This window comes from Python bivittatus, unplaced genomic scaffold (genome assembly GCF_059951505.1).
Source record: "Python bivittatus isolate LINGU-HERP-01145 unplaced genomic scaffold, Pbiv_v1 ctg000340_np1212, whole genome shotgun sequence".
NCBI classification, from domain to species: domain Eukaryota; kingdom Metazoa; phylum Chordata; class Lepidosauria; order Squamata; family Pythonidae; genus Python; species Python bivittatus.
The window spans coordinates 23952228-23979033 of record NW_028277056.1 but is presented as its reverse complement, the minus strand read 5'-3'; the positions used below and the strand labels follow the sequence as shown (position 1 = coordinate 23979033).

The window sequence follows — 26806 nt, the reverse complement described above, 5'->3', positions numbered from 1 at the left end:
TAAAAAGGACATGAATGAAGAATTTTCAAAGCATACAGAGTCAGCAACAATGCATGATAATTGCAAAACACAGTTCAGTTTATGGCTATACACTTTTTTTTTAACAATAGAAGCCATTATGTTTAAAAAGGAATTATCTTTTGCATTCCATATCCACTGACGCCGTTTATACCGTACGGGATATATCCACATAAAAATGCAAAATTCAGAGTTAGTAAATAAATAATAGAGAAAAGATAGCGTGCAATTTACAGTTGGGAAAAATTGGGGTTATGAACTCCAGCAATAAGCTTCACAGCTCAGCTGTCCTTGTTTTTCCGTTAAATTTTCCTTTTTCTACCTACCAAATATAATTTGAAATTGAAGCTTTTAAACTTTTTTTTATATCAAGGACTGATGAACACAAATACTGTTTACGTAGGTTAAAACCCACCTAGTGGCAATTTTACCACTACAACAAGAACTCTAAATACAAATCAAGCTGATTATTCCTCTACACCTCAACCCAATGTGCAGAAAGATTTTAGTGGCATAACCAAGGCATGTTATAGTTAAACAAAACAAAACAATAATGGGCCACTCCCTGTCCTTCAAATACTGGAGAAAGTTTACATATACACAAATAAACATTTACAGTGTAATCATGAATGCAGTTTTCCACTTGCTATTATTATTGGGTGTAGTTTTCCAATAGTTTGAATCACTACTATCTGATTTAAGAGACAAAAAACATAGCTATACCCAAGCCTCCCCTATCTTGCACACACAATCTTAAAATGAGTTATTTTAAGAAGATTGGTTACTTTAGCATTGGATCTGTGGTTTTTTTTTATTGTCTGTGTACTATTATTATTTATGGAAGTTATAATGATGTTTTAGACTGTATGTGTAATGTTTGTATTTTATTATTGTTGTTTTGCATTCGTGTGGTGAACTACTGCATGCTGGTTTGATCAGGAGTGAACGGGATAAAAATAAGTTAAATAAATAAAATAGTTTCTCTCTTATCCAGTTACTGCATATAGATTAAATGCTAGATGAACAGCATACCTCGGGAATGGAGCTCAAGTATTATTTATAAATAACTTTATAAATAACTAAATCTGCTGTATCATGAAAACATATGCATTCTGCTCACAAACTACATTAGCTCCATTTTAAATTCCCCAAATGCAATGAAATGGGGAAAACACATATGCCATCTAAGAGGGGGAAAATGGTCCTATCACTGCTTGTTTTTTAAATCCTGCATCAGTTTGGTCCTAATTACTGAATTTTTGTTACAGAAAAAGAGAAAATATATTTCATGGGCCCATCTGAAAGATCAGGTACTGACAATGTTTAAAATTGGTACAACCTTTAGTAAGCCAACAGCAGCAAAAACCGGGGGTGGGAGGGAGAGAAAAAAACCCTAAAGCACTCTTTTACAAAATGGAATAGACAGAGTGTTATGAACACTTGTAGCCAATCATTTACGTGTTTATTTGGGCAATGTTCTCGGGGGTTTAAATTCTAGTAAGGCTGTTTATGATTGCAGTCTGTAATTAGGTTACAGCAAATTCGCCAGACAAGCTGAGAATTCTGGGAGTCACCCATACATCAGCAGGTGCCAAGCTGAGAAAAGGTGGATGAGCACATGCTAGCTGCAAAGAAGAGTTAAGACTGCACCAAATGCTAATAGGAAAAAAATAAACTTTAAAAACATAAAAGCTAGGAGTGATTTGAATCTGTTGGTTGCTATCTACTCATTCCAAGGACACGAACAGGGTAGGACTTCCATTTGTTATCTGAAAATACCCAATCTCACAGTTACTGCCTGATTCATATTGCTTTTAAATCTTACCAGATGTCATTTACTTACTTACTTACCCTGGCCCTGTTTACAGCTTTCCTATGAAAGATGCAACAAGACAGATTCTTTCACTAATGTAGAGCAACATCAGCAACTAAAAAGAGGACAAGCTGTAGAATTACTTTGGCTGCCTCTTTTTATGGAAATAAATTAACTCCAAATGCTAAAGAAATCCCTTACTTCAGACATTCTTCTTTGTCCATATAACTATTCTCTTTTTATAGGAAAATTTAGTTGGGCATGTTCACAATTGCTTATCAATTCACAGATGATCAAAATGCAGTTTTAAGATACCATTTTCCTGCTTTAGTATTCTTACACGTATGCTGGACCTTTTTTAGGTTAACTTTTCAATTTAAGAGTCAGCAAGAACACAGGTATTGACAGAACATTGATCCATCTAGTACTTTATTATTTGTACTCACTGATACTTGAGCCTTTTAGACCAAACACTATATGAACATTGGACAGACTGAATATGGGGCCTTCTGCCTGTCCCTGAGCTCTTAAAGATCATCTGACTAAACAAAATGTTAATTTTATTCTGTGAACTCAGTAGCCAAAGATTTATGATTTATTAAAAAAAATGGTGTATCTAAATTCATCTCTTTATGTCTTCATCAGTCTAATTTTAAACCTTCAGCTAAAAGGGGGAGGGAGGCTCTCATGGTGACCAAATAAATACAGGAAACAATTGTAGAACTACAATAATAATTTATGGAAAGAAAATCCTAGTTCCTAGAACAGGAACTAAAATTAGCCCATTAAAAGACTAGGCATGTTCATGCACAAAGAAGCTGAATCAAATTTTGAAGTATGAAACAGAAAATGGAAAAGAGGGGAATAGAAAGGAGTATCCTGAAAGAAAGCTTTGGCATTGCTGACAGCATACGGAAGAAGCAATCCACTCCTCAGCATTTGTACAAGCTATTCACTTCAAGCATCATCCTCACCAAGAGACATATTCAATCTCCTCAAAGAGATCTCCATCAAGATGGTGCAGATGAGCATTTACATGAGAATATCTCTAATGGGGCAAGCAAAGGCAATGTGCCTCCATCTCCCTTGGTGAATCAAAGCCACTACTGGAGAAGAGAGTTGGAATTAACTTCCGGGAGCTAAAACCAAAAATGCTAATACCAATCCCAAGAGGAGTCATACAAACTCCATGGACATGATTCATCTGGGTGCTCAGGGATCCACAGCATTAGGCAGCCTACCCAGTGCAGTAACAATCAGAGCCTATCGCATAATCATTTCCAGACTCCTCCAGGTAACACAGGTGAAAGGCAGCAAGCAACTGGGAAATGGTATTTGGGCCTTTTCTCAATCTTCTTGGAGTAGTAAGCAATCAGAAATATAGTAACAATGAAAGCAAAGAGTATGAATGATATAAACGCCAACAAAGATTTTCTAGGTTGCAAAGATTCACATTCTGGGCAGTGAAGAGCCTCTTTGGGGCAAACCCGGTCTTGGTTTCCTGAGCCAGGCAAGGTGTTATTGTCAATTATCTGCCTATAATACATCAGCGAAGGTTTTGCTTCATACTGGTTTATCACGTAACGATAGAGACCATATGATCTAGAGTCCCCTCTGTCACTGAAAGAATAGACAAAATAGCCATGGAGATTAACATCATCCAAGGTGTAGGCTGCAAAAAAGAACACATAAAAGAACAGAGGAACAAAAAATTAGTGGTGGGTTTATTTTAGCAACAATCTTATCTGTACATTAATATACAATTCTCAACTACTGAACTTGTAGTCCCCCAACTGTCATGACCAAATACAGAAGAACAGATAGAAACAAATATAAATGTAATCTTTAATTCACCACCCTTTTCAAATGTGAAGTTTCCTGTGCCTACTTTTGCATAAAAATAAAAATATCAAAGTACAATCACACTCAAACAACTCATCTTGTTTGGAGCAAACACTGAAAACCATCAGCCTTTCCTTTCCCTTCTTATTTTATAGTAAAGCCTTATTTTATATTTGCTTAGGAAAAAATAATTTTAAAGACAAAATAATATTAATTTTTTAAGTGTCATAGTGCTATGAACTTTTGTCTCTCTGGAAGAAGAAAGGATGATAGAACAACAGACAGGGAGAAAATGTGGCACAAGAGATCACAAGGGCAGCAAAAAAAATCTAGATACAAATAGGATGGGTAAAACTTTACAGACTGTATACTTTACAGTCAATGGTTTTATAGTTAAAAAAAAATTACTTTTCCTTTTTTTTTTCCCCTCAGACACAACCATTTTCACCCTGCTTTGTATTTGTGAAAACTAAATTTTCAGTAAGGCCTTGCTACTCTTTGGTTTTGAAGGCCAAAAAAGAATTCTGAGCATGTGATCCTAGAAGATGTGTTTGGTTTAAGGACTTGCAGATAGGTGCTGTTTGCACCCCTATGTGCCTTGGAACACCTTGCCTTCAAATCCACTGCACACCCTTAGTTTCATTTACTTTACCATTTGAAACCACAGTGTTATTATTTTTCTGTCTTTCAAACACATATTGTTCCAGAAAATGCAACAAAATATATGGTTATGAAAGCATGAATGCTTTTCTATAAGATCCTTACCTTTTAAGGCTTCGTTAATATAATTCTCCAGATAATATATCCTCAACTTGTCATGAGATTCATTCTGCTCATCATCGATTCCACTGGCTACAATATAAATTGGGATATTGCCGTATTTATGTTTAACCCAACTGAGAAGCTTCCGTAGTCCCCAGGGCACCACTGGAGTTCGGCTGGGCGATTTCACCCAAGTGATATCATTTAGCATCTGGATATCAAGGAGGTTATCGTACTTTGTGGGAATTTCTTTTTCAGAATTGACAAGGATTGTGGTATAGTGACTTAGAGCAAAGAAGTCAAATGAGCCATATATTAGATTCTTCTCCTCTGCTGAGAAATAAGGTAACTGAAAATTATAAAAACCTAGATCATTTTTTTGGCGAAGCCACTGTCGCATCACTTCTGGATAGTCACCAGTCCCAAAGATGGGCTCCGCCAGCCAGCCAATGTCAAATTCCAAAACTCGCCTGGATGCCTCTTCATCCTTTTTTGAAAAGGGGCAGGCAGGCTCAACCCAGTCAGCATGTAAGGCAATTGATATTTTACCTTTTTGAGTCTTTCTGAATTTTTTATCATACAGGTGCCATGCTTTGGCATGTGCTTTCAAAAGATTATGTGCAGCTTTGTATGTCAAGTTCTTCACATTGGGTTCATTCATTGTGATCCAAAATTTGACATGTTGGCCAAAGTTTTTAAAACAGAACTGAGAATACGCAACAAAAGCTTCCACAGTATGATGGCTCTCCCATCCTCCATTGCTGGCCAGAGAACGAGGCAGTCCTTGATTCTTAGTCCCAGGTTGCCACAAAGCAACTACAGGAGTGATATTAACTCTGAGGAGTTCACGCACAAAACACTGATAGTAAAATAGAAGCGTTTGGTTAACAGTTGTCTCATTGCCAAAAGGGAGGATCAAAGGCCACATTAGTGAAAAATAAAAATGTGTAATGTGCATCTTCTGAAGTAAAGAAACCTGGAATCTGACAGCAGAAAAGTCAACACAGTGAGGCTTGCGTTTCAGAACACCACTTCCATTAATTTTAATGAGTTTCTTGGTTTGGTGAACATCCCATATATAAACATTAGGGTCAAGAAACTGAGTTCGAGTTGTATCTATCTAGAAGGAGAGAGGGAGAAAGGAATTCATTCTGTCACAAACAGAGAAAGCAACCACCCACCAATATCATCACAAAGGCAACTGAAAATGGTAGATGTTATCCTTTTTTCTTTTTTTCTTTTTTTTTGCTTAGGGCCAACTCTGAGTCAATTCCGCATTTCTGCCAACAGATCTAGTATAGGATAATTTCACACTGCCCATTTATCCCATGTAGGTTGCTTAGGGGCAAACAAAGCTCTCCCGTCCAGTAGCACACCATAAGGGAAATATCCAAGACTGAAAGATAATACATTTTGTAGTTGGTCTCTGGATGTGTATAGATATTTCACATGTGATACAGAGAGGAATCTAATATTTATGAAGAGCTTTGTCAGAGTATTCCACCATATTGGTGCAATTATAAAATACTTGTAATGAATCAGAGACAAAATTACCATCTGCTAGCACCAAAGAAAGACTGGAAAACCTTATTTGGTTTCCCCTTACCTGAAGAAAGTTTTCTGTGATCCCCCAAACAAAATTACAGGGGAAAGTCCCTTCAAAAGGTTGGCTTTCTGGTGTTGGGGGAAAACCGTTGTCTTCAATCAGCTTTTGGTAGAACAAGCCTGAAGATTTCAATATCATTTTTTTATCTCGGCTTTGAAAGTCAACATAAAATAAGCCCCGTCGAATATAGCCTCTGAGCCATTCAAAGCCATCCATGAGGGACCAAACTGTGTACCCGATCACAGAAACTCCATCATATCTGATAGCTGAAGAATAAACAACAAAGACAGAACTAATTTCTCTGTGCATTAAACGCTGTACACTTCAGAACAGCTACATCTGTTTTGTGGAAAATACTTTGGCTTAATAGAGCCTTCCAGATGATTCTGGAGCTGCAGTTCAAAAACACCTGGAGTTAACAAGTTAAACAAGGCTAGAATAATTCTTTTAAAAGAGAAACAGAATGGAACTAAATTTGGTGGTTTGGGAGAAGCCAACAAAAGAAATATTGAGTTAAAAAATGGGCCTTACCAGGCTGGAGAAAAACAATCCAGAAACAATTCCCCAAATGCATCTCTCTGGGAAAGAAAGCTGGCCACCAGCCCTGAATGCTGCCAACTCTTCCATTCTAAGACCTCATCTCTTGATGACATGACATGACTCAGAGCAGAGTATACACAACCTGTGCTTCTTGTGCTTCCCAGTGCACACAAACACACACAAGTCAATTCCACACTAGGGATGTACAGTGTTTCTAGAGTCATCAATTATAATATGGGCAGGTTTTATCACCTTATCACTTAATAATATCAATTCAACAATGGCTGGGTGATACTATGAAGATGAAATTATTCTAGACACAACATGAGGGGACAGCAGAAACAGAGAGATGCAATATATACAGATGTGCTTTCCCTATCTTTTTTGAGATGGCACTCCTTTCCTGCAATTCCCCTCCTATGATATCTAAAGTACACACAAAGTACATATGTGTGCATATGTGTGTCTTGTCTGTTTTACTGTAAATTGGCAAGATATAAACTGCAATAGTAAACAAGTATTATCTTAATTTAAAATTATAAATATACCACAATTTATCAAAGGCTGCAAAAATAAGAACATTTTATGTAAAATTAATACAACTTGACACCAGTATATAGTAAACTCAATTTTCCACAGGAAAATGATGTAGTTCAGCTGTTATTTAAAAATAAAAATTTCCTTCTGATGCATTTACCAGCACTTGAATTCATCTTCAAAGAGGTATAAATAGGAATATACGTGACTGAAGTACGGCTGCATAAACTTGTGGTAAAAGCAGAATAAGCTCTCAAATAATTATTTCTACTTCTTCATTAATGGGAAATAAATTATTTCAACCAGACCAAGAATTTGAATAGACTACTGCCCGAATATAAGACTACACGCCTGCTTGGTAATACTTGCTCAGCTATCTCAAGGCACTAAAACTAATCACTGGATAGTTTTCCCTTCAAGTGATTCTTTGGAAACCATATAACCAAGTATACAAGTGTTGCAAAGTAATATTAAGTCTTTTATCTTATTGCCATTACCAACAAAACAATATCCATTCTTGTTCAGAAAATATTTTTGCAATGATAGAGGATGGTAAATCCTATACTTTTGGAACATGGTTCTATAATGAGCTTCAATCAAGATTTCTCACATTCAAATATTTTCCCTCGTGTATGGAACTTTCCAAGGAACTCAGCTTACACACCCTTTCAGTTGTAACCTTCCCATGTTTTCCCATACCTCTTTCATACTGCATTTTCTTTACTAGGAAAATAAAATATTAAGGAAGAAAAGCAGGACAGCTACATACTGCTTAAACCATCTGTCTGCAAGCACCTGTTCATTAATGTTCAAATAGAATTTATTTAATTGACATAATACGAATAATGCTTCTCTTAAGTGGTATATATATTGACAAGAATGCCAATAGCAACCTTACCTTTTAATGTGTCCATAATGAAATTTTTAAGGTAATTCATATAATTAGAATCATCTGTCTTCGTATTTCCAGAAACAAACCAACTGTTCTCTACAATGAAGATCTGTGATGTATTATATTCCCTGTTTATCCAGTAAAGTAGCTGCCTCAGGTTCAGTGACTCCCGCTGCTGGAACAGCATGTCGGAATCCACCAGATGAAAACTTAATGTGGCTCCAAACGAAAGCGCAAAGAAATCAGCTGTTCCTCTGACTAACTTTTTTTCTGCTTCAGTGAATTCTGGTAATGTCAAGGAAAGATAATGCTTCATGCTCTGAGGATAGTCTCCGTCAATAAATATAGGCTTTGCAAACCAGCCCAGCACAAAGTCGAGAGATTTCTGACATTCCTCTATATTTTTTTCAGCCATGCTTTGAGGTTTTATCCAATGAGAACTTAAGGCAATTGATACGTGACCTTTTTGAGCAGGACGAAAATTGTCATTATAAAGATGCCACACTTTGGCATGGGCCTACAGAAAACAAAGAAATACACTAGTAAACCAATGTTACTATATTTGTTAATATTCTTATACTTTATTTATAAGGTCAAACAGAAGTATGTCACCAACTAATCAACAACAGAGGCCATGGCACTGTCTAAAAGTCTACAGCAAAATGAACTGGTTTCTATGGCTTTAAAAGCTGGGTGGGAATTGGGGGAAAATACCAGTCCTATTCTACTAATATAAACAGAAAACTTCACTGTGACTCTGAATGTTGGCCTGAAATATTTCATCCATCTCTACTGAATTGCAACAGGGTCAAAGCAAGGCCTCACCCCATAGCACCCATTTGAAATGATGCAATGGCCATCAACAAAACTAAAAATAACATATCACTTGGCAGCAAATTCTCTATATACAGGATTAAACAAGCAAACAAACAAATAAAAAAATGGAGCAATGCAGACATATGCTGTAAATGATCAATGGAAAGATACACATCATAATTAAATAACATCTCCTGCTGTGTTCCAAACTCAATATCAGAATCAATTCTTATGACTAAATGGCTTTTTCTCCAATTCATATTCTTATTTATAATCATACTCTTTTTTGTCTAACATTTTCTGCCTTTTGCATGATGTTGTTTACCCCAAGAGGACAAACTGAAGGCTACCATAATCTGAACTGCAACTACTGGAGGAAATTATTAACTGTTCCCTTCCATCTCCTGGTCATCCAGATTCTTGCAACTAAAATGTTCAAGCCCTAGTATGCACAAAAAGCTCTAGCAAACAGGCCAACAGAATATAATGTCCTAGATACCTTTTACTTCCACATCTATCAGGCATTAGTCAAAGTGAAAAGACAACAGTAGTATGCAATTCAAATTATTGTATTAACCTTTAAAACCTTACAGGCTCAGGACTCGGATGCCTGGGACCTCCTTCTCCATAATGATTTGAGCTGGCCTGTCCAGTCTGCACAGGAAGAGATGCTACAGGTCCCTTCAGCTTGAGAGGTCAAGGGGGTGGGGGCCTGGAAGTATTGCTTCTCTGTCACTGCCTCAACCCTTTGGAACAAACTCCTTCTCCACCAAGGTCTAGATGACCACCACCCTTGTCATATTCAGCAAAGCGTGGCTTTTCATACATGTTTTCAGAGAACAACATCTAGTGTTTGTTTTCCATTTTAAAAGGTTGGATTTATATATTTGTACTGTAGTTGAATGTGATTTTATTATTTTTATTACAATGTTTTGTAAATCACCTAGAATTTTCACAAGGGGCCAGTAAATAAATACCAGGAAATGAATAAATAAACAGCTACTTTTTTTTTTATTGTAGGGTAATGCAGGAAGCTTGAACCACATTGAGATCCAAGGAAAAAACATCTTTTATCTTTTGTCCAACCTTTTCCCCCCATTAATCCAGAATGGATCTGCTATATTATGTTATATTTATTGGAACATATCACATTTGGCAATGTAAGTGGCAGGCACGAAGAGGTCCAATCAAAACTAAAGTAAGAGGCAAAGGAGTAAAACCTTCTAGATTCCATACCACTTCTGAATCTCTATAGTTTTCCACATCACTCAAAAATAATAACAGAAAAAATACATATACAATCTATTTCTTAAAGAAATGTACAGAGTGGGTTCAAAGTTATGTTAAGCCATGACATAATTTGTTTATGGTATGTGCAGTATCTAAAACCAGCCACTGTGGTTTGTAAACTATGATTTATGCCTTAACATAACTTATGTACCCAAACAGCAAACTATTGTTAACAAAAATCATTGCTTAGCAGGTGTGAATCAGACATAGTTTAGCTCTAATCAGTCTTAGTATCTATTTACAGTCCTCTTAAAAGGATTCAGAAGTGTGACCTGTTTCACTACAAACCTGGCATACTGTTAGTAGCAATGATGTTTTGAACTCTGGATGCATCTGACATTAACCAGTAAGAACAAGCTAAGGGCACTGTCCCTGTAGAACAGTGTTTCTCAACCTTGGCAGCTTGAAGATATGTGGATTTCAACTCCCAGAATTCCCAGCCAGCATGCTGGCTGGAGATTTCTGGGAATTGAAGTCCACACATCTTCAATTTGCCAAGGTTGCAAAACACTGCTGTATTAAGAAAGAATACTCTAACTAGCTGTCTTTACTTTCCATGAAGTGTTTGAGAAATTAAATGTAAACTGATGTTCTCACAAACTGGATCATGCAGCATGCATTGCAGCAGGTCTCTCAACTGCAAAGGAAGAATTTGTGCATGAGAAAACACAAGAGGATAACTGATCTGTAGAGTCCTTGGAGTTCTCTGAGCTTGGTTGTTTTCTTGCAGACGTTTCATTGCCCAGCTAGGTAACATCTTCACTGCTCTAGTAACATCTCCCTTCTAGCTCTGAAGATGTTACCTAGTCGGGTAATGAAACGTCTGCAAGAAAACAATCAGGCTTAGGGAACCCCAAGGACTCTACAGTTCATCCCTGAGCTACAGATATTCTCTTCTATTGATAACTGATGTTTACTGAATAGGGAGATGAAATAAGCATCACCTGATGAAGGAAGTTCAGAGTTAAATAATAACGAAATTTATACCTTATCCCACCAATAACAAGCTAAACAGAGCATCCTAAAGTTTTGGCAAACCACAATACCTCGAACCTACATTATGCCTGCATCTGGAAAAAAAAAAGTATATGTGAAGATTTGCCTGTATTCCGAATTCATCATCATGAAGCCTTTATTACAGTGTTGTCCAAACTTGGCCACTTTAAGATGAGTGGACTTCAACTCCCAGAATTCCCCAGCCAGAAGTCCACTCATTTTAAAGTGGCCAAGTTTGGACAACACTGCTTTATTACAACCGTAAGGTCAGCAGTTAGATAAGAGTAAAAGCCTTTTGGCTAAGAGCAAGTGCATTCCAGGCTATTAAAATAACTGGCTCCCATATTTAAAGAGGGCCTTGGACAAACATCTTCCACACCCTCTCCTACTCCAAGGGGGCTTACAGGCGACCGTAAATAGCCATTTCAAAATTCCCACAATACCCTGGGATCAGTATCAGCAAATTTCTTTTATATATAATTTTTATTGAAGAAATTTTTAACAAGATAAAAACAATACAAATATTAAAAAAGAAACAAAGAAAATAAGAAAGAATAGTGAATGAGAAAAAAAATACAAACAGAAAGGAAAGGAAAAATTAAAAAAAAAATTACAAAGAAGCAGCTTCCAATCTTTTTGAAAGCTGTTACAAATGCATTTATATTTTACCCTAAGGTTACATCATACTTACCTTCTTTCCATAAGCTACCCTTTCTAATCCTCAAGCCCATAAATCACAAGTTCATTTTTCTCTTTTTTCAGCAAAAAGTCCATAAGGGGTTTCCAGTCACTGATAAATGTTGTTATTGATCTTTCTCTAATCAAAAGTATCAGCAAATTTCCGAGCATCATGCGAGAAATTTACAACAGATGAATACAACTAATGTACTAGGTTTAAGAGCAAAGATAATAATAAAAAAAAAAAGAACAATTGCACCATTTAAGAGTACACACTGAAAACAAAGTAAGCAGCAATATAATGAACATGCAAAATAACTGGGGGGCGGGGGGAGCAAAGAAAAAAAAATACTAATTAAGTATTTCAGCTTCTATGCCACTCTGTTTCAAAAGACTCCGTAGCTTACAAATAAAAAACATAAAATTAAAATATAAAAAAGGCAATAATAGAATGGCACATCCTTCCTGGTATAACATCTTTTGGGCATCCCCAAAAGCTTCAAGCTTCCCCAATGCTTCCTGAAGACCTATGTTTTCACAGCTCTTCAAAAATGTAATAGGGAGATGGTCCAAATATCAGGGGCCAAGCTGTTTCAGACGGGGGAGCATCATTGAGACAGCTTGAGCACAGGATCCCCCAGATTTGAGACCCTCAACAAATATAAGTAATCTCGTGACATTTAGGGCTTTAAAGATAATTATCTGATTTGAGAAATCTGTTAGAAATGCCCAAGGGCTGATACAAATGAAAATCACATCCTTGAAAAACCCAGTTTGCCACTAGTTTTCAAAGGCACCCCATATCAAGATGATCCCTGCAATCTAATACACTAATTTGCCTGCATTTGTTTACCAGCTCCCATTCATTTTAATGAAAGACACTTTACCTGCAAAATCTATTTTGAAGAAATTCTCATGGGTAGAGGGTGGTGCTCTTGCACTTATTTACAAGGATGAATGTGGTTTTTTTCCTCCATTGTATAACCATCTAACAATCTCCAGCTTCTCTGGTTTTCCATGCTCTCAATGAATCCCAAGTAAAGATGTCATGAGGGAACATTTTCCCCTCAGCGTTTTTTTCAGCCAGGGAGACGTAGTGCCTTCCACCCCTCTAACAATAAAGTAAGCTCATCACACAAGAAAAATGTGGGGGGAAAAATTGTCAAGCATTCTGAGAATAAGAATGGTCTCTTGGATGGGAAGAACATTTTTAAGAAACTGCAAGTGTTTTGAATCTAGTATCTATGTGACCATGCTTAAACTAAGCAAATGTATGGTTCTCCATTGAAAACTTCCCATTGCATATATTCATCTAGTTGATACTGAAAAGCTAAGCAAAGTCAGATCTACTTAGAATTTAGATGGGAGACCACTATAAAGTAACAGAGCTTAGGCTAGACTGGGATGTCAAAAATACACCCTGGATGAAGGCAATGGTAAAACGGTTCTATACTGTTGCCTGGAAAACCACATAAATATATCCATGAGATCAGCGGGAGGTGAACTCTACTCAGAGACTTAATTGCTGAACTTCCCTTACTTTCTCTTCCCAAGACATTCTTCTAGATACTTAGAAGATGCCTCACACTCCAGCCAGATTTAAAGAAGGTGCAAAAGGGAAGATGAGTCTGTTCCAATGGAGTTCTGTGCTACTGGCCTGAGAACACAACTGAATATAAGCATGTAAACCAAAACTAATATGTTAGAATTGTTTCCTGTATGAAAACTGCACCCTACTTTTATATCTCTTCTTGGACTGAGTACATCTTATTGGCGCCTGCTTCATTCTTGCTATTTTTATTTTGCTTGATGATTTTCAGCAACTGCCCATGAGTTTGCTAGACAGCATACATTTATCTTCCTCTGTACCTATACTCCTTCTGAGATAAGCACAAGGAAACCTGTCTTGTAAAGAGCCAAGGTTATGAGTTTAACATGATCAGTTAGGCACTTGTATCAGAATTTTAAGCAAAGGTCTTTCACATCACCTGTAGCCCATTCCTTTTTTCACTGAAGATGTTATGTTGGTTGGAACATTTTTTGTGCAAAGCATGCACTTGGACTCCTTATGTTCACTCCTTAAATCTGAACAACTTTGCACATGATTGTGCTGCAAGTCATTTTTTTCCCCAATGGTTCATCTTAACACTGATCTTTGATAGGTAAAGCTTCCAACCTCATAACCTTCTCAGCTGACAAATATTGCTATATTTATATGTAGAACTTGTCACTGTCCATTGCATATGGCAAGATGTGGCATTGTTTAACTCAGTTTCATTCACTGATTTCATTAGGCACATTGATCAAGACTTATGCTTGAAAAGCTATAAGAATCAGAAGATGAGGAATGTAATCTCTAATGCAATAAACAAATTGTAACCCCATGTCCATATAGGAGAGCTCACAAGAATTATATGGCCCCAAAATATACAGAACACCAAGGCCTTGGAAATAAAACTGGTAAAGTCATAACAAAAGGTAAAGATGTTAAAATTTACATATTTATTTTAGAAAACACATCTAAATAAAGTAAGTTAAACATTAGCTTTCCATTATCTCTGCACCTGACCGACCTAATATGATTGTTGTGAACATTGATAAGATTATGGGATATACACAGCCATCTTTGCAACAGCATCCTCATTCTTGAATTCTCCAAAGCAAAGATAGCACCAGCTTTAGTTAGTTTCAGGTGGGTCATTAAATTTGTTACTTCAGTTTGACTTTTAATAATGTTAAATACATTAGGTCCAACCTCTATTTTTAAATATATATATATTTTGCTTCTCTTTTCAATTCTGCCATATGCAACATTTTGAAGAAATAGTTGCGTAAAATTTTCAATGATAAAATGGCCTTGGCAGCCCTTTCTGATATTATATTCTCCTTAACATAAACCTTGTAATCCTTTGCTGAAAACTGTCACACTGTGCTGGTTTTGATAGACACACCAATACAAATTACTCATATCTAATTTGGATGCTCGAGTTAATACAGATTCTACACTGTTGGTGTCATTAATACCCCACTGTCACAATTGCTTGGGTCATGAACAGTTTATTTCAACAATTGATGCCAATAAGATGTTTCGCTAGGGAGTGATCTTGACTCTTACTGCTGGTGGCTTGTAAAGAACTATAATCCATGCATAAGAACTTTAATCTGATCAAATCTCTCAAATTGTAAAGCAAAATTAGGACTGCCATATTATGCACCATTATGGAGTAGTATCCTGCTGAATGGAAAAGATTTGATTGATAGATTGATTGCCATTAAGTCGGTGTCCCCCTTCATGGATCACTGCCTTGTCGTGGCGAAGGGGCTTGTGTAACTCAGTGAAGCCATGAGCTATACCGTGCAGGGCCACCCAAGACAGACAGGTCATGACAGAGAGTTCTGACAAAATGTGGTCCACTGGAGAAGGAAATGGCAACCCACTCCAGTATCCTTGCCAAGAAAACCCCATGGACAATGTCAAAAGGCTAAAAGATATGACACCGGAAGATGAGCCCCTCAGGTCGGAAGGTGTCCAATATGCTACTGGGGAAGAGCGGAGGGCATTTCCAAGTAGCTCCAGAAAGAGTGAAGCGGCTGGGCCAAAGCCGAAAGGACGTTCAGCTGTGGATGTATCTGGAAGCGAAAAGAAGGTCCAATGCTGTAAAGAACAATATTGTATAGGTACCTGGAATTTAAGATCTATGAACCAAGGCAAGCTGGATGTGGTCAAACATGAGACAAGATTGAACGTCGACATCTTGGGAATCAGCGAATTGAAATGGACGGGAATGGGTGAATTTAATTCAGGTGACCATTATATCTACTACTGTGGCCAAGAAATCCTTAAAAGAAATGGAGTTGCACTCATAGTCAATAAGAGAGTGGGAAAGGCAGTAATGGGGTACAACCTCAAAAACGACAGAATGATCTCAGTGCGTATCCAAGGCAAACCATTCAACATCACAGTAATCCAAGTCTATGCCCCAACCACTGATGCCAAAGAAGCTGAAATTGACCGGTTCTATGAAGACCTACAACACCTTCTAGAACTAGCACCAAAAAAAGATGTCCTTTTCATCATAGGGGATTGGAATGCTAAAGTAGGAAGTCAAGGAGTAATCGGAATAACAGGCAAGTTTGGCCTTGGAGCACAAAATGAAGCAGGGCAAAGGCTAATAGAATTCTGTCAAGAGAACAAGCTAGTCATAGCAAACACTCTTTTCCAACAACACAAGAGACGACTCTACACATGGACATCACCAGATGGTCAATACCGAAACCAGATTGATTACATACTTTGCAGTCAAAGATGGAGAAGCTCTATACAGACAGCAAAAACAAGACCAGGAGCTGACTGTGGCTCAGATCATGAGCATCTTACTGCAAAATTTAGGCTTAAATTGAAGAATGTAGGGAAAACCACTAGACCACTCAGGTATGACTTAGATCATATTCCTTGTGAGTACACAGTGAAGGTGATAAATAGATTTAGAGGATTAGATTTGGTAGACAGAGTGCCTGAAGAACTATGGACGGAGGTCTGTAACATTGTACAGGAGGCAGCAACTAAAACCATCCCAAGGAAAAAGAAATGCAAGAAAGCAAAATGGCTGTCTGATGAGGCATTACAAATAGCTGTGGAAAGAAGGAATGTGAAAAGCAAGGGTGAAAGGGAAAGATATAACCAACTGAATGCAGATTTCCAGAGAATAGCAAGGAGAGATAAGAAGGCCTTCTTAAATGAACAATGCAAAGAAATCGAGGAAAACAATAGAATGGGGAAGACTAGAGATCTCTTCAAGAAAATTGGAGATATCAAAGGAACGTTTAGTGCAAAGATGGGCATGATAAAGGACAAAAAAGGCAGGGACCTAACAGAAGCAGAAGAGATTAAGAAGAGGTGGCAAGAATACACAGAAGAACTATACAAGAAAGATCTTAATGTCCCTGATGTCCACGCTGGTGTGGTCACTGACCTTGAGCCAGACATCCTAGAGAGTGAAGTCAAGTGGGCCTTAGGAAGCATTGCTAACAACAAAGCTAGTGGAGATGACAGTATTCCAGCTGAGTTATTTAAAATACTAAAAGATGATGCTGTTAAAGTTCTGCACTCAATATGCCAGCAAGTTTGGAAAACGCAACAGTGGCCACGAGATTGGAAAAGGTCAGTTTACGTTCCAATTCCAAAGAAGAGCAATGCCAAAGAATGCTCAAACTATTGCACAATTGCACTCATTTCACATGCTAGCAAGGTTATGCTCAAAATCCTACAAGCTAGGCTTCAGCAGTATGTGAACCGAGAACTACCGGATGTACAAGCTGGGTTTCGAAGAGGCAAAGGAACTAGAGATCAAATTGCCAACATTCGCTGGATCATGGAGAAAGCACAAGAGTTCCAGAAAAACATCTACTTCTGCTTCATTGACTATGCAAAAGCCTTTGATTGTGTGGATCACAACAAACTCTGGCAAATTCTTAAAGAGATGGGGGTACCAGACCATCTTACCTGTCTCCTGAGAAATCTGTATGCGGGCCAAGAAGCAACAGTTAGAACCAGTCACGGAACAACCGATTGGTTCAAAATAGGGAAAGGAGTACGACAAGGCTGTATACTGTCATCCTGCTTATTTAACCTATATGCAGAGTACATCATGAGAAATGCCAGGCTGGAAGAATCACAAGCCGGAATTAAGATTGCAGGGAGAATCATCAATAACCTCAGATATGCAGACGATACCACCCTAATGGCAGAAAATGAAGAAGAACTAAAGAGCCTCTTGATGAGGGTGAAAGAGGAGAGTGCGAAAACTGGCTTGAAACTCAACATTAAAAAAACTAAGATCATGGCATCTGGACCCATCAATTCCTGGCAAATAGAAGGGGTAGAAATGGAAGCAGTAACAGACTTCATTTATTTGGGCTCCAAGATCACCGCAGACGGAGACTGCAGCCATGAAATTAAAAGACGCGTGCTCCTTGGGAGGAAAGCTATGGCAAACCTAGATAGCATATTAAAAAGCAGAGGCGTCACCTTGCCAACAAAGATCCTCATAGTCAAAGCTATGGTTTTTCCAGTAGTAATGTATGGCTGTGAGAGCTGGACCATAAAGAAGGCTGAGCGCCGAAGAATTGATGCCTTTGAACTGTGGTGCTGGAGAAGACTCTTAAGAGTCCCCTGGACTGCTAGGAGGTCAAACCAGTCAATCTTAAAGGAAATCAACCCTGATTGCTCATTGGAAGGACTGATAATGAAGCTCAAGCTCAGATACTTTGGTCACCTAATGCGAAGAGAGGAGTTTTTGGAAAAGACCCTGATGCTGGGAAAGATTGAAGGCAAAAGGAGAAGAGGACGGCAGAGGACGAGATGGTTAGATAGCATCACTGAAGCAATGAGTATGAAACTGAGCAAACTCAGGGAGGCAGTGAAGGACAGGAAGGCCTGGCGCAATATGGTTCATGGGGTCACGAAGAGTCGGACATGACTTAACGATTGAACAACAAGAAGTCGGTGTCAACTCTTAATGACTACGGATTAGTTCTTCCCAGAAAGGAAAGATTTACATCCAAGTAATTAAGCATATGAAAGGATTACATGATGTGTAATGGGTTTAGAACAGAACCCTAGTAAACTAGGAACTACATGGACATAAACCTGTCCCTTTTAATAGTCTGTGCATTTCACATTTATATTAGACTGAAAAAACAGTGTATCCTCTATTCTTTATTTTAAACAACAGAAATAATTCGTTGCACTAGTTTCAGTACTTGTAATATGTTATCACTATTATTACTTCTTTTTCTGAAATCAGCCATTTCAAATATTATAATCTATTTGTACTAGCACTCTTGGTTTGTTTAGTTTTAATAGCCCGTGCACTACTAATTTTGCTATCTCAGTGTGTTTATCTTATATCCTTACATTCTAATATACTTTTACCCACATGTACATTTGTTAAAAGTTCTGTTCAGTTTTTACATTTAAAAGTTCATTATCATCTCAGACTGCAGTCCTATAAGAAACATACGTTTTCCATGTCAAAAAGGCAATACTGTTACTAGGTCAATTGAAGTTATAAAGTAGTTTCCAACAACTATTTATCAGTTAAGATGAGTCCTGTAGTTACCAAATAAAGGTAGGGAGTGGATGGGTTCAAGATAAAGCATTTTGAACATACAACCTGGGACTTGTCAAATATTTAAGCTATGTCAGGTTACACCAAGAATTCCCTCAAAGCTTTCTAGGAAGAAATAACAAGTAATTGATTGTTGTCCCATCATATTTTCAAAAATGTAGCTTTTAAAGTAAAACCTGTGTCTACCTTTATATGCATATAGACTGGTAGGTCAAAAACAGAAGAGTGATTAACAATATTAAAAAAACTAAAAATAATTTAAGATGTTGCACTAAAAGTCAGATCAAAATCAGATATAATTACCAAGTGGCTAGAGGATGAGAACATTCATTGCTAATGAGAAAAACTTCATTCAGCACAGTGGAATCTATTTGGGCTGTATTTCTTTAAAATGCCAAGCAAAATCTCTCAAGCAAGTAAACATGATTGCTCTTCTGCAATCCCATGACATCTGAAATTCTGGTATGCCCCTTTAAGAACAGAAATGTTTTACCACACAGGAACTTTTCAATTCTTACCTTTAAAATTCACTAACAACTCTAAGATTTAAAACAAAGGGATAAAATTAAAATCAAAGTGAAACAGGAGAGTGTGAGATCTGGGTTCAAATCCTCGTTCATCTGTGAAAATCAGTGATCTTGGGACAGTCAACTTGATTTACTCCACAGAGTTGAGGTGAGGAGAAGGGAATGACCCAAAGATACCGCCATGAGCTTCTTGGAAAAATGATGTGATGCCTTATTTTATCTGAAATGTCTTTAGAACTGTAAGGTATATAAAATCGTCTAGTTCAATCTCCTCCATCACCACAAGTTTACCCATTCTGATAATTAAAAACAAAACAAAACCTGCAACCGTCTTCAGTAGAATTTGCCACAGGCAGAAAGCAATACACAGGACCTAGCAAGTTGGGTTTTTCCCCCAATACCTAAAGGGTAAATAATGAATTCAAGCTAAATAAAATTTGACAGCAGAAGGAAAGAACTTATGCTCTAGGAGTGACCATATCAACACCATAAAAGGTTGACAGAATAATACTGCAGAGCATTGTTCTACACAAATTCTGAACTGTTAAATATCATGGTTGCTTATGGAAAAGACTTGAACAGACTTTTTCTCTAAGAAGAAAGAGGACCAAGGCAGATTCATGACCATAATACATCTTTACTAGATCATCTCTTCCATGCAAATCGAGACCATCACTAAACTCAAGCATTTTTCCCCAATGATTTGGGTCCAACTTTAGTGTTGGAAGCTTTTTCTTTCACCTGATGCTTTTTTAAAAGTCTACTTTCTAATCTTTGTCTCAGAGATCCAGGAATCGCAGAGAAGCTCATGGGTATCAGGAATTGGAACAAAAAGGTGCAGAGAACATGACCATGTTAGGGTTTTTCCTAATATGGTACAGAACACAGACACAAACACTTTGTTTTTCCCACACAGAACTGTTTTATTGTACAAAATTAAACTCCTATCTTATTCTACTATCTTCCTATTACTACAAGCTTACAACCATTTCTATTCTTCTTTAATCTATAAATTTCTACCTCTACGTTCTATTTCTATGTTCCTATGTTAGCACTATGTTTTCTTATCTTAACTATTTCTTCTTCCAATCTTTCCTTTTCCCCCAGGCCTTCAGTTCTTGGGCCAACCTCAGTCCATTTGCAGGTGAAATCCCTTTTCCCTCCTCTACAGACTTCTCTCCCCACCACCAGCACTCACAAGTCCTCTCTTCCTGGAGCTGGTTGGTCGGGCCCTGCGCCTGGGCTGCTGGGCACAGTGGGCTTGGTTTGGTTTGCAGGCTTGCCTGGTTTTGCAGACACTGGTGGGGCTCTCCTGCTCCCCCGTCTCTCAGCTCTGCCTCTTCCCGGCCTTGCAGCTCCAAGAACTAAAGTTTTCTCCAAAGGTATTTGCCTTTGGGTTGGAGTTTCTTTTTCCCACATCTCTGCCATCTTCTGGGCTCGACTCTTCTTCTCAACACACCCACACACATGCTTGTTTTTAGTTCCCTTTTTATAAAAAAAACCTCTCCAATTAAGGAGAGAGTGGGGCTGTTTTAACCTCCTTCCCAGGTACCACCAAAACTCTGGATCCCAGGAGGGAAAAAGTGCCTGCTCACTCCAGGTGGCGAGTTCACTCTTCTGCAGACCAATAAAACTTTCTGGAGCTGTTGCATACCATGCTGATAAGTGAGTAAAGAGTACCAATAAAGTTCTATTAAATTACAGCAGGGATAACTTGCAATTTACTTTCATTACCATGTGGGCTAAATGTCAGGAAAATGTCTCATTATTATATGCACTGGACAAACTTTATTCCATGTAAAGCAAGGTTTTCAATATCTCTACCTATTCTTATTATGTGATATATCTGCTCATTCCCATTTGGAGTTTTCTATGAAGTTGCAATTTACTCAAATGTTTATTTGTGGCAAATCTTAGCATTTGAGTTGAAATCTGCTGCTAGGGTATCTCATGAAATGTTGCCATAGTCTACTAACATTAAGATATAATAATTTAATTTTTAATCTGCTTCAAGACTGTTTATTGGCTGCCAAGGTCTAACAGTTTAACTCTGTATTACCTGGGAGGAAAACCCCACCAGAGCACCCTGGAGCTTGCTTCTAAGTACAATGGCACAGGAATGGAATATTAACCGGGACAGGCCTGCTCTCAGATAAAGATCAATGTCCCCCAACTTGGCGCCCTCCACAACTGTTGGACTTCAACCCTCACAACTCCCAGTCAGCGTGAACAACAAGGCATGCTGGCTGGAAACTGCAGGAGTCGGAGTTCAACGCATCTGCAAGACGCAGGCCCGAGTGGCTCTTCAAGATGACCATGAATTACCCTTGCTAAAAGTCAACATCTCGCCAGCGGCAACAAGCGCTCAACAAAACAGTGCTTAGCAAAGGACAGCAATTAGGCCCCCAGAAGCTGAGGGTCGTTTCTGTGCTCCATCCTTACCTTAAGGAGGTGGTGCGCCACTTTGTAGCCCACTTCCCGCCCGCCCCGCACACCCGGGGCCAGCTTGCCCGTGGCGTAGCCGTGCCACGCCACAAGGTAAGGATTGTCTATGGTGAGCCAGTAGCGCACGTGGCCGCCAAAGTGCTGGAAGCAGAGCTGGGCGTAGTCCAAGAAAAGATCGACCAGAACCGGGTTCTCCCAGCCGCCGTAGAGATCCTGCAGGGTCTGGGGCAGGTCCCAGTGGTAGAGGGTGACCACGGGTTCGATGCCACGCTGCCGCAGGCCGGAGAGCAGGCGCGCATAGTAATGCAACCCGGCAGGATTGGCGGGCGCCGTGCCGTTAGGTAGGAGGCGCGCCCAGGCGAGCGAGAAGCGGTAGTGGGAGACCGCCAAGACGCTCAGCCCGTCCAGGTCGCGCTCGACGTGGTCGTAGCTGCTGCTGGCCGAGTCCCCGGAGGGCCGCCCGGCGGGGCTCTGGAAAGGCGCTGCGTGGCGGTGCGCGAAGACGTCCAGCACCGAGGGCCCTTTGCCGTCCCGGTCCCAGGCGCCTTCCACCTGGAATGCCGCGCTGCCGGCCCCCCAGAGGAAGCCCCGGGGGAACATGTCGTGGAGAAAGAGCTCGTCCTCCGGGAAGGGCAGGTGGGCGAAGCGAGACCAAGTGCTCGCTCCCCGGCCCGCCTCTCCGGCTAGCGGGTGGCAGAGGAACATTCCCAGGACCAGGAACAGCAGCCCCGACGTCGCGGCGGGCATCATTCCGTGGACCGGGAGGGAGGGATGTCCAGGAGCAGACGCGGGTGAGAAAGGACGGTGCCTGCCGGCCGCCTTCTCTCCCGCCACCCCTCCCGGCAACTCCACTTTATTCCTTGCTTTGCCCTGCCCGCGGAGCTATTAATAATTACCTGGGACCGGGGGGGGGGTTCTTCCTCCTCCCCCACGGAAAGAAGGAACGGGGAGGTTAACCAAGTTGTTCCAGATCAGCGTGACGGGGGGGGGGGGAGGAGACAGGAGCCGCGATCCCCGCGCTCTGCACGAGGGATGGGGATTGGTGGGACGGCGGCTGGGGGGAAAGGAAGTCCTCAGGCGCCCCGCCGGCCCTCGTCTCTCTGGCGATGAACGGACGGCTGGTCAGCGGCCATCCGCTCTTCGACCCAAGCCCACTCCCACGATGCGGCGCCCAGAGCCGGAGGGAAATGAGTCGTTTGCTTTTCCTCTGAAACTTGTTTGTTTTTCCCCGTTAAACGTCGGCTTCTGCCGATGACTGCTGCTGGTTTGCTAATGGGGAGAGAAAGAATAGCATCTGAAGGAAAGTTATCGTTCAGTGTGTAGGACCTCTCCAAGACATCAGTTCCAGCTCGGAGGAACTTTTCTCTGGCTTTATATTTAATATCGTCTCATCCATTGCCCCTTTAAAGTCACAGCATTGTTGATCTCTTTGTCCAATCCACAGTTTGTTTCAGAGTAGTAGATACCTGGACCGATCCCATTAGCATTCAGAGAGAGAGAGAGAGAGAGAGAGGCCACTCACCCCAATCCAGGTGGACTTTGGGAGGGGTACTTCAAGGTCAAGACAAAAGCAAGGCATACAGATAATCAAAGTGATCCATAAAATCTAACACATAATAGTTTAATTAAACTAACTTACGGGCTTTTAGTTAAACCACTGTTTCTCAATGGCTGGTGTGGGTCTTCCGGGCTGTGTGGCCATGTTCTGGAAGTTTTGTTTCCTAACGTTTCGCCAGCATCTGTGACCGGCATCTGCTCCTGTCTGTGCTCCTGCCCTCTGAAGATGCAGGTCACAGATGCTGGCAAAAGTTTAGGAAACAAAACTTCCAGAACACGGCCACACAGCCTGGAAGACCCACACCAGCCATTGTATGCCGGCTGTGAAAGCCTTTGACAATACACTGTTTCTCAACCTTGGCAACTTGAAGATGTCTGGACTTCAACTCCCCAGCCAGCATGGTTGAAGTTGAAGTTGAAACACTGAGTTAAATTAACCTAAAGGCCAAATGCCTTACAAGTGTACCTTGTATGTACAACACAGGCAAAACTGGGCATTTTATTTTATTTTGCTCCTGCATGGGGTTTCTTTATCTCTCTCAGAGCACATCTTAGTACTGAGTATTCTATTCCTGCATTGTGAAGCACTCTGTTGTGAAGATACTGTATTTGCATCTTTTGTGTGCTACCTAAAAGGCAAAGCCTAGGGGAAGGCTACAACCTAACCTAGGTGGCATTACATAGTTAAAGGAAGCCATAGAAAAATAATTTCATTTATTTCTTGCCTTTCCCTCCCAATTGGTGCTTTGAGGAGCTACACTTCTAAGATGTATCTTTGGACTGACAAAGAACAGCTCTGCCTCACTGAATTAACTACTGGATTGTTTTCTTGAATGCAGTCAGTAATTGATGTCAGTCACAATAGTTGAAGTAGAACAGCTTCCTTAGATTCTAGTCCTTGAGTGTTTTAGCCATAGGTGGATATATATTGTTCTGATCCAAGATTTACATTTTAAAAAAGAAGGGATAGGTCTGATGAATTTTCTTTTTTTATCTGTTTTTATAGAAAATGCTTTAACAAAAAAGTGAAATACAAAGAAAAACAACCATGTTAATGTGTCATAACAGTAAGCAATTACAATACTATATATACTTATCTAATGCAAATATTATTAAAGTACGTATTTATTTCTAATACATTTATATGACTATCATTTTTAACCTATTGTATTCTGTATAAATGAGTCCAATATTTATTATACTTGTCCATACAAAGTCTACGTCTATAGACAATCCGCTCATAATTAGCAAATATAATCAGGTCTTCAATCCATTGAATAAATGGGACCATACATTTATCTTTCCAATGCTGCAATATCAGTCTTTTGAATTAATTTCTTAAGGCTAGGCCAATCTGCCTTGATAGAATCGCTGTTAAGTTGCTTAGTCATCAATGCTACTAGATAGACCTGTTCTCTGATGCCATCAGGACTTTGCTTATTAAGTAAGCAATCAGGCGTAAAATATGCAGTTCCAGGGACAAAAATCCAGTTCCAAAACATTTGTGCAGTATAACATTCAAGTAATCCATAAACTGTATTGTTAGCTAAGGAAAAAAACAGCAAATTAACAATTAAGAAAGTAAAGTGAAGTCCAGATCCTGGCCAACTATATGCACATTCCCTCTGCAAAAGACACTTCTCAGATTCCATTGCTACTCTCTACAGCGAGGGGGGCAATCTGTGGGATATATGCAGGGCCCCTAGGTTCTGGGGAGTTTAAAGATGGAGATAGAAACACCTAACCTCCCAGAAGCCTTCTCCTATTATTCTCACCCTCAACCCTCCCTGCCCTCCAAAGGGTTGAAAAGATTTGCCCCTACCAATGATATCTTAATGGCACTGGGTGGCCAGAAAATTGGAAGGCAGAATGTTGGCCCCTGAACCCTGAAATGGTGCCCATGCTTGTCATACAGAATGCTCATTAATGTTTCCAAAGTCAAAGTAATCTTTATTGTCATTGTACTTCTCGTACAACGAAATTAAATGCCACCCCAGTGCAGCTTTAAAAATATAAAAACCATAGAACACATAAAACACATAAAACACAACCTTCCAGCATGAAGGGAAGAGCTGTAGTTCAGTAATAGGGCCCCATTTTGTATGCAAAAACTTGTAGGCTTCATTCATTGCCTTTCCAAGTAGAATCAGAAAGATTCTAGTCGGAAACCCTGGGGAGCTTCTGCCAGTCAATGTAGACAGTACTGAGCCAAACAGACCAGTGTCTGATTCAGTATTAATTAAACAGATGTATGCTTCCAAATCATAATCAACTCACAGTAGCTTACAATATGAAACACAATAAAAGCACTGCCATAAATAATCCACAATTCTAATAAATTAACTAGTAAAATCCAGTTTCTGATGACAAACATTCCTCACTATAACACAGTGCCTTTGATTCCAGCTGCTGAGATGGTCCAGGATGATACTATAGTGAATGGTATCAAAAGCTGCCAACAGGTCTAGTAGGAGCAATATGGATGTACTCCTTGAGGTCTGATAAAGATCACCCATTAGAATGACCAGTGTTTCCATCCCATGTCTGGCTCTGAACCTAGATAATCTGCTTCCTCTAGGGTTTGTTGCATGATGCACTCAACAGTCTTCCCCAAAACCTGTCAAGCACCCTGTATACAGGAGGGCCTCTTAAGGAAGCAGTGCACAGAACCTCTTTCAAGCTGCTGGCATCACCCATTCCCTTCAAGAAGTGTTGACAATCTTCATCACACCCTCCCTTCCTCCATGTAAGGGCTAGGAGAGGCATGGATCAAACCTGTAAATGGCAGGGGTTGTACTGGAGAGCACCCTATCTACTCAGAATCCACAGCCCAAAAGAATCACAGATAGCAAAGTTGGACAGATGTCCTGTCACCACTTCAGGCTGCCTAGTGTAGTCAAGACTTTGGCCAATCCGAGTGACTTGCTTGGCAAACCAATGAGCAGAATAGTCACAGCTGACAGATGAGAGCTTTTCGGATATCTGTTCCAAAGAGGGAATTTATTACCCTAAACAAGGCACCCCAATGGAATAAGGGAAAAATAACATTTCACCTCCTGTACTGCCAGCATTGAGCTCATACCTGTGGTTGGTCACATTCATTTTTAGATTTCCTCTGCTCCAGGATTGTTTCTGGCACTTCATTTCCAAAGATTAAAAAAAAAAAAACACCTCAGACAAGCCCTGTGATTAGTGAACAGAAAGAGTCCAGTCAGGGACAATTTCATCAAGACCCTGGGTCATCTCTGGCTGTGAGAAGTTAACCAGGCAGTTGGCAGAATTGCTTGTCAGATGGTTGGAAACTTCCTCAAGCTCCCTCCAGAAATTCCCCAGATCCACCAGACACCTAGAATGGAC

The 26806-nt window shown here is 39.7% G+C and overlaps 1 protein-coding gene across 1 annotated transcript; it reads right to left on the bottom strand.

Moving 5' to 3' along the window:
- Nucleotides 1-34: 34 nt before the first annotated feature.
- Nucleotides 35-22653, bottom strand: KL (klotho). Its single transcript, XM_088140727.1, has 5 exons — nt 21890-22653; nt 8017-8527; nt 6042-6307; nt 4439-5555; nt 35-3503 (listed from the first exon to the last, which is right to left on the bottom strand). The coding sequence occupies exons 1-5, from the start codon at nt 22640-22642 to the stop codon at nt 3106-3108; spliced, it is 3045 nt and encodes a 1014-aa protein (XP_087996853.1). The 5' UTR covers nt 22643-22653; the 3' UTR covers nt 35-3105.
- Between the last annotated feature and the right edge of the window lie 4153 nt (nt 22654-26806).

Bases quoted from the DNA above. Each gene is read 5' to 3' on its own strand.
- KL (XM_088140727.1), bottom strand. From the start codon at position 22,642: ATGATGCCCGCCGCGACGTCGGGGCTGCTGTTCCTGGTCCTGGGAATG. The intron at 6,308-8,016 runs GTAAGGTTGCTA...TTTATTCTTCAG, and splicing joins CATTATGGACACATTAAAAG to CTATCAGATATGATGGAGTT. The intron at 3,504-4,438 runs GTAAGGATCTTA...TCTTTTTTGCAG, and splicing joins TATTAACGAAGCCTTAAAAG to CCTACACCTTGGATGATGTT.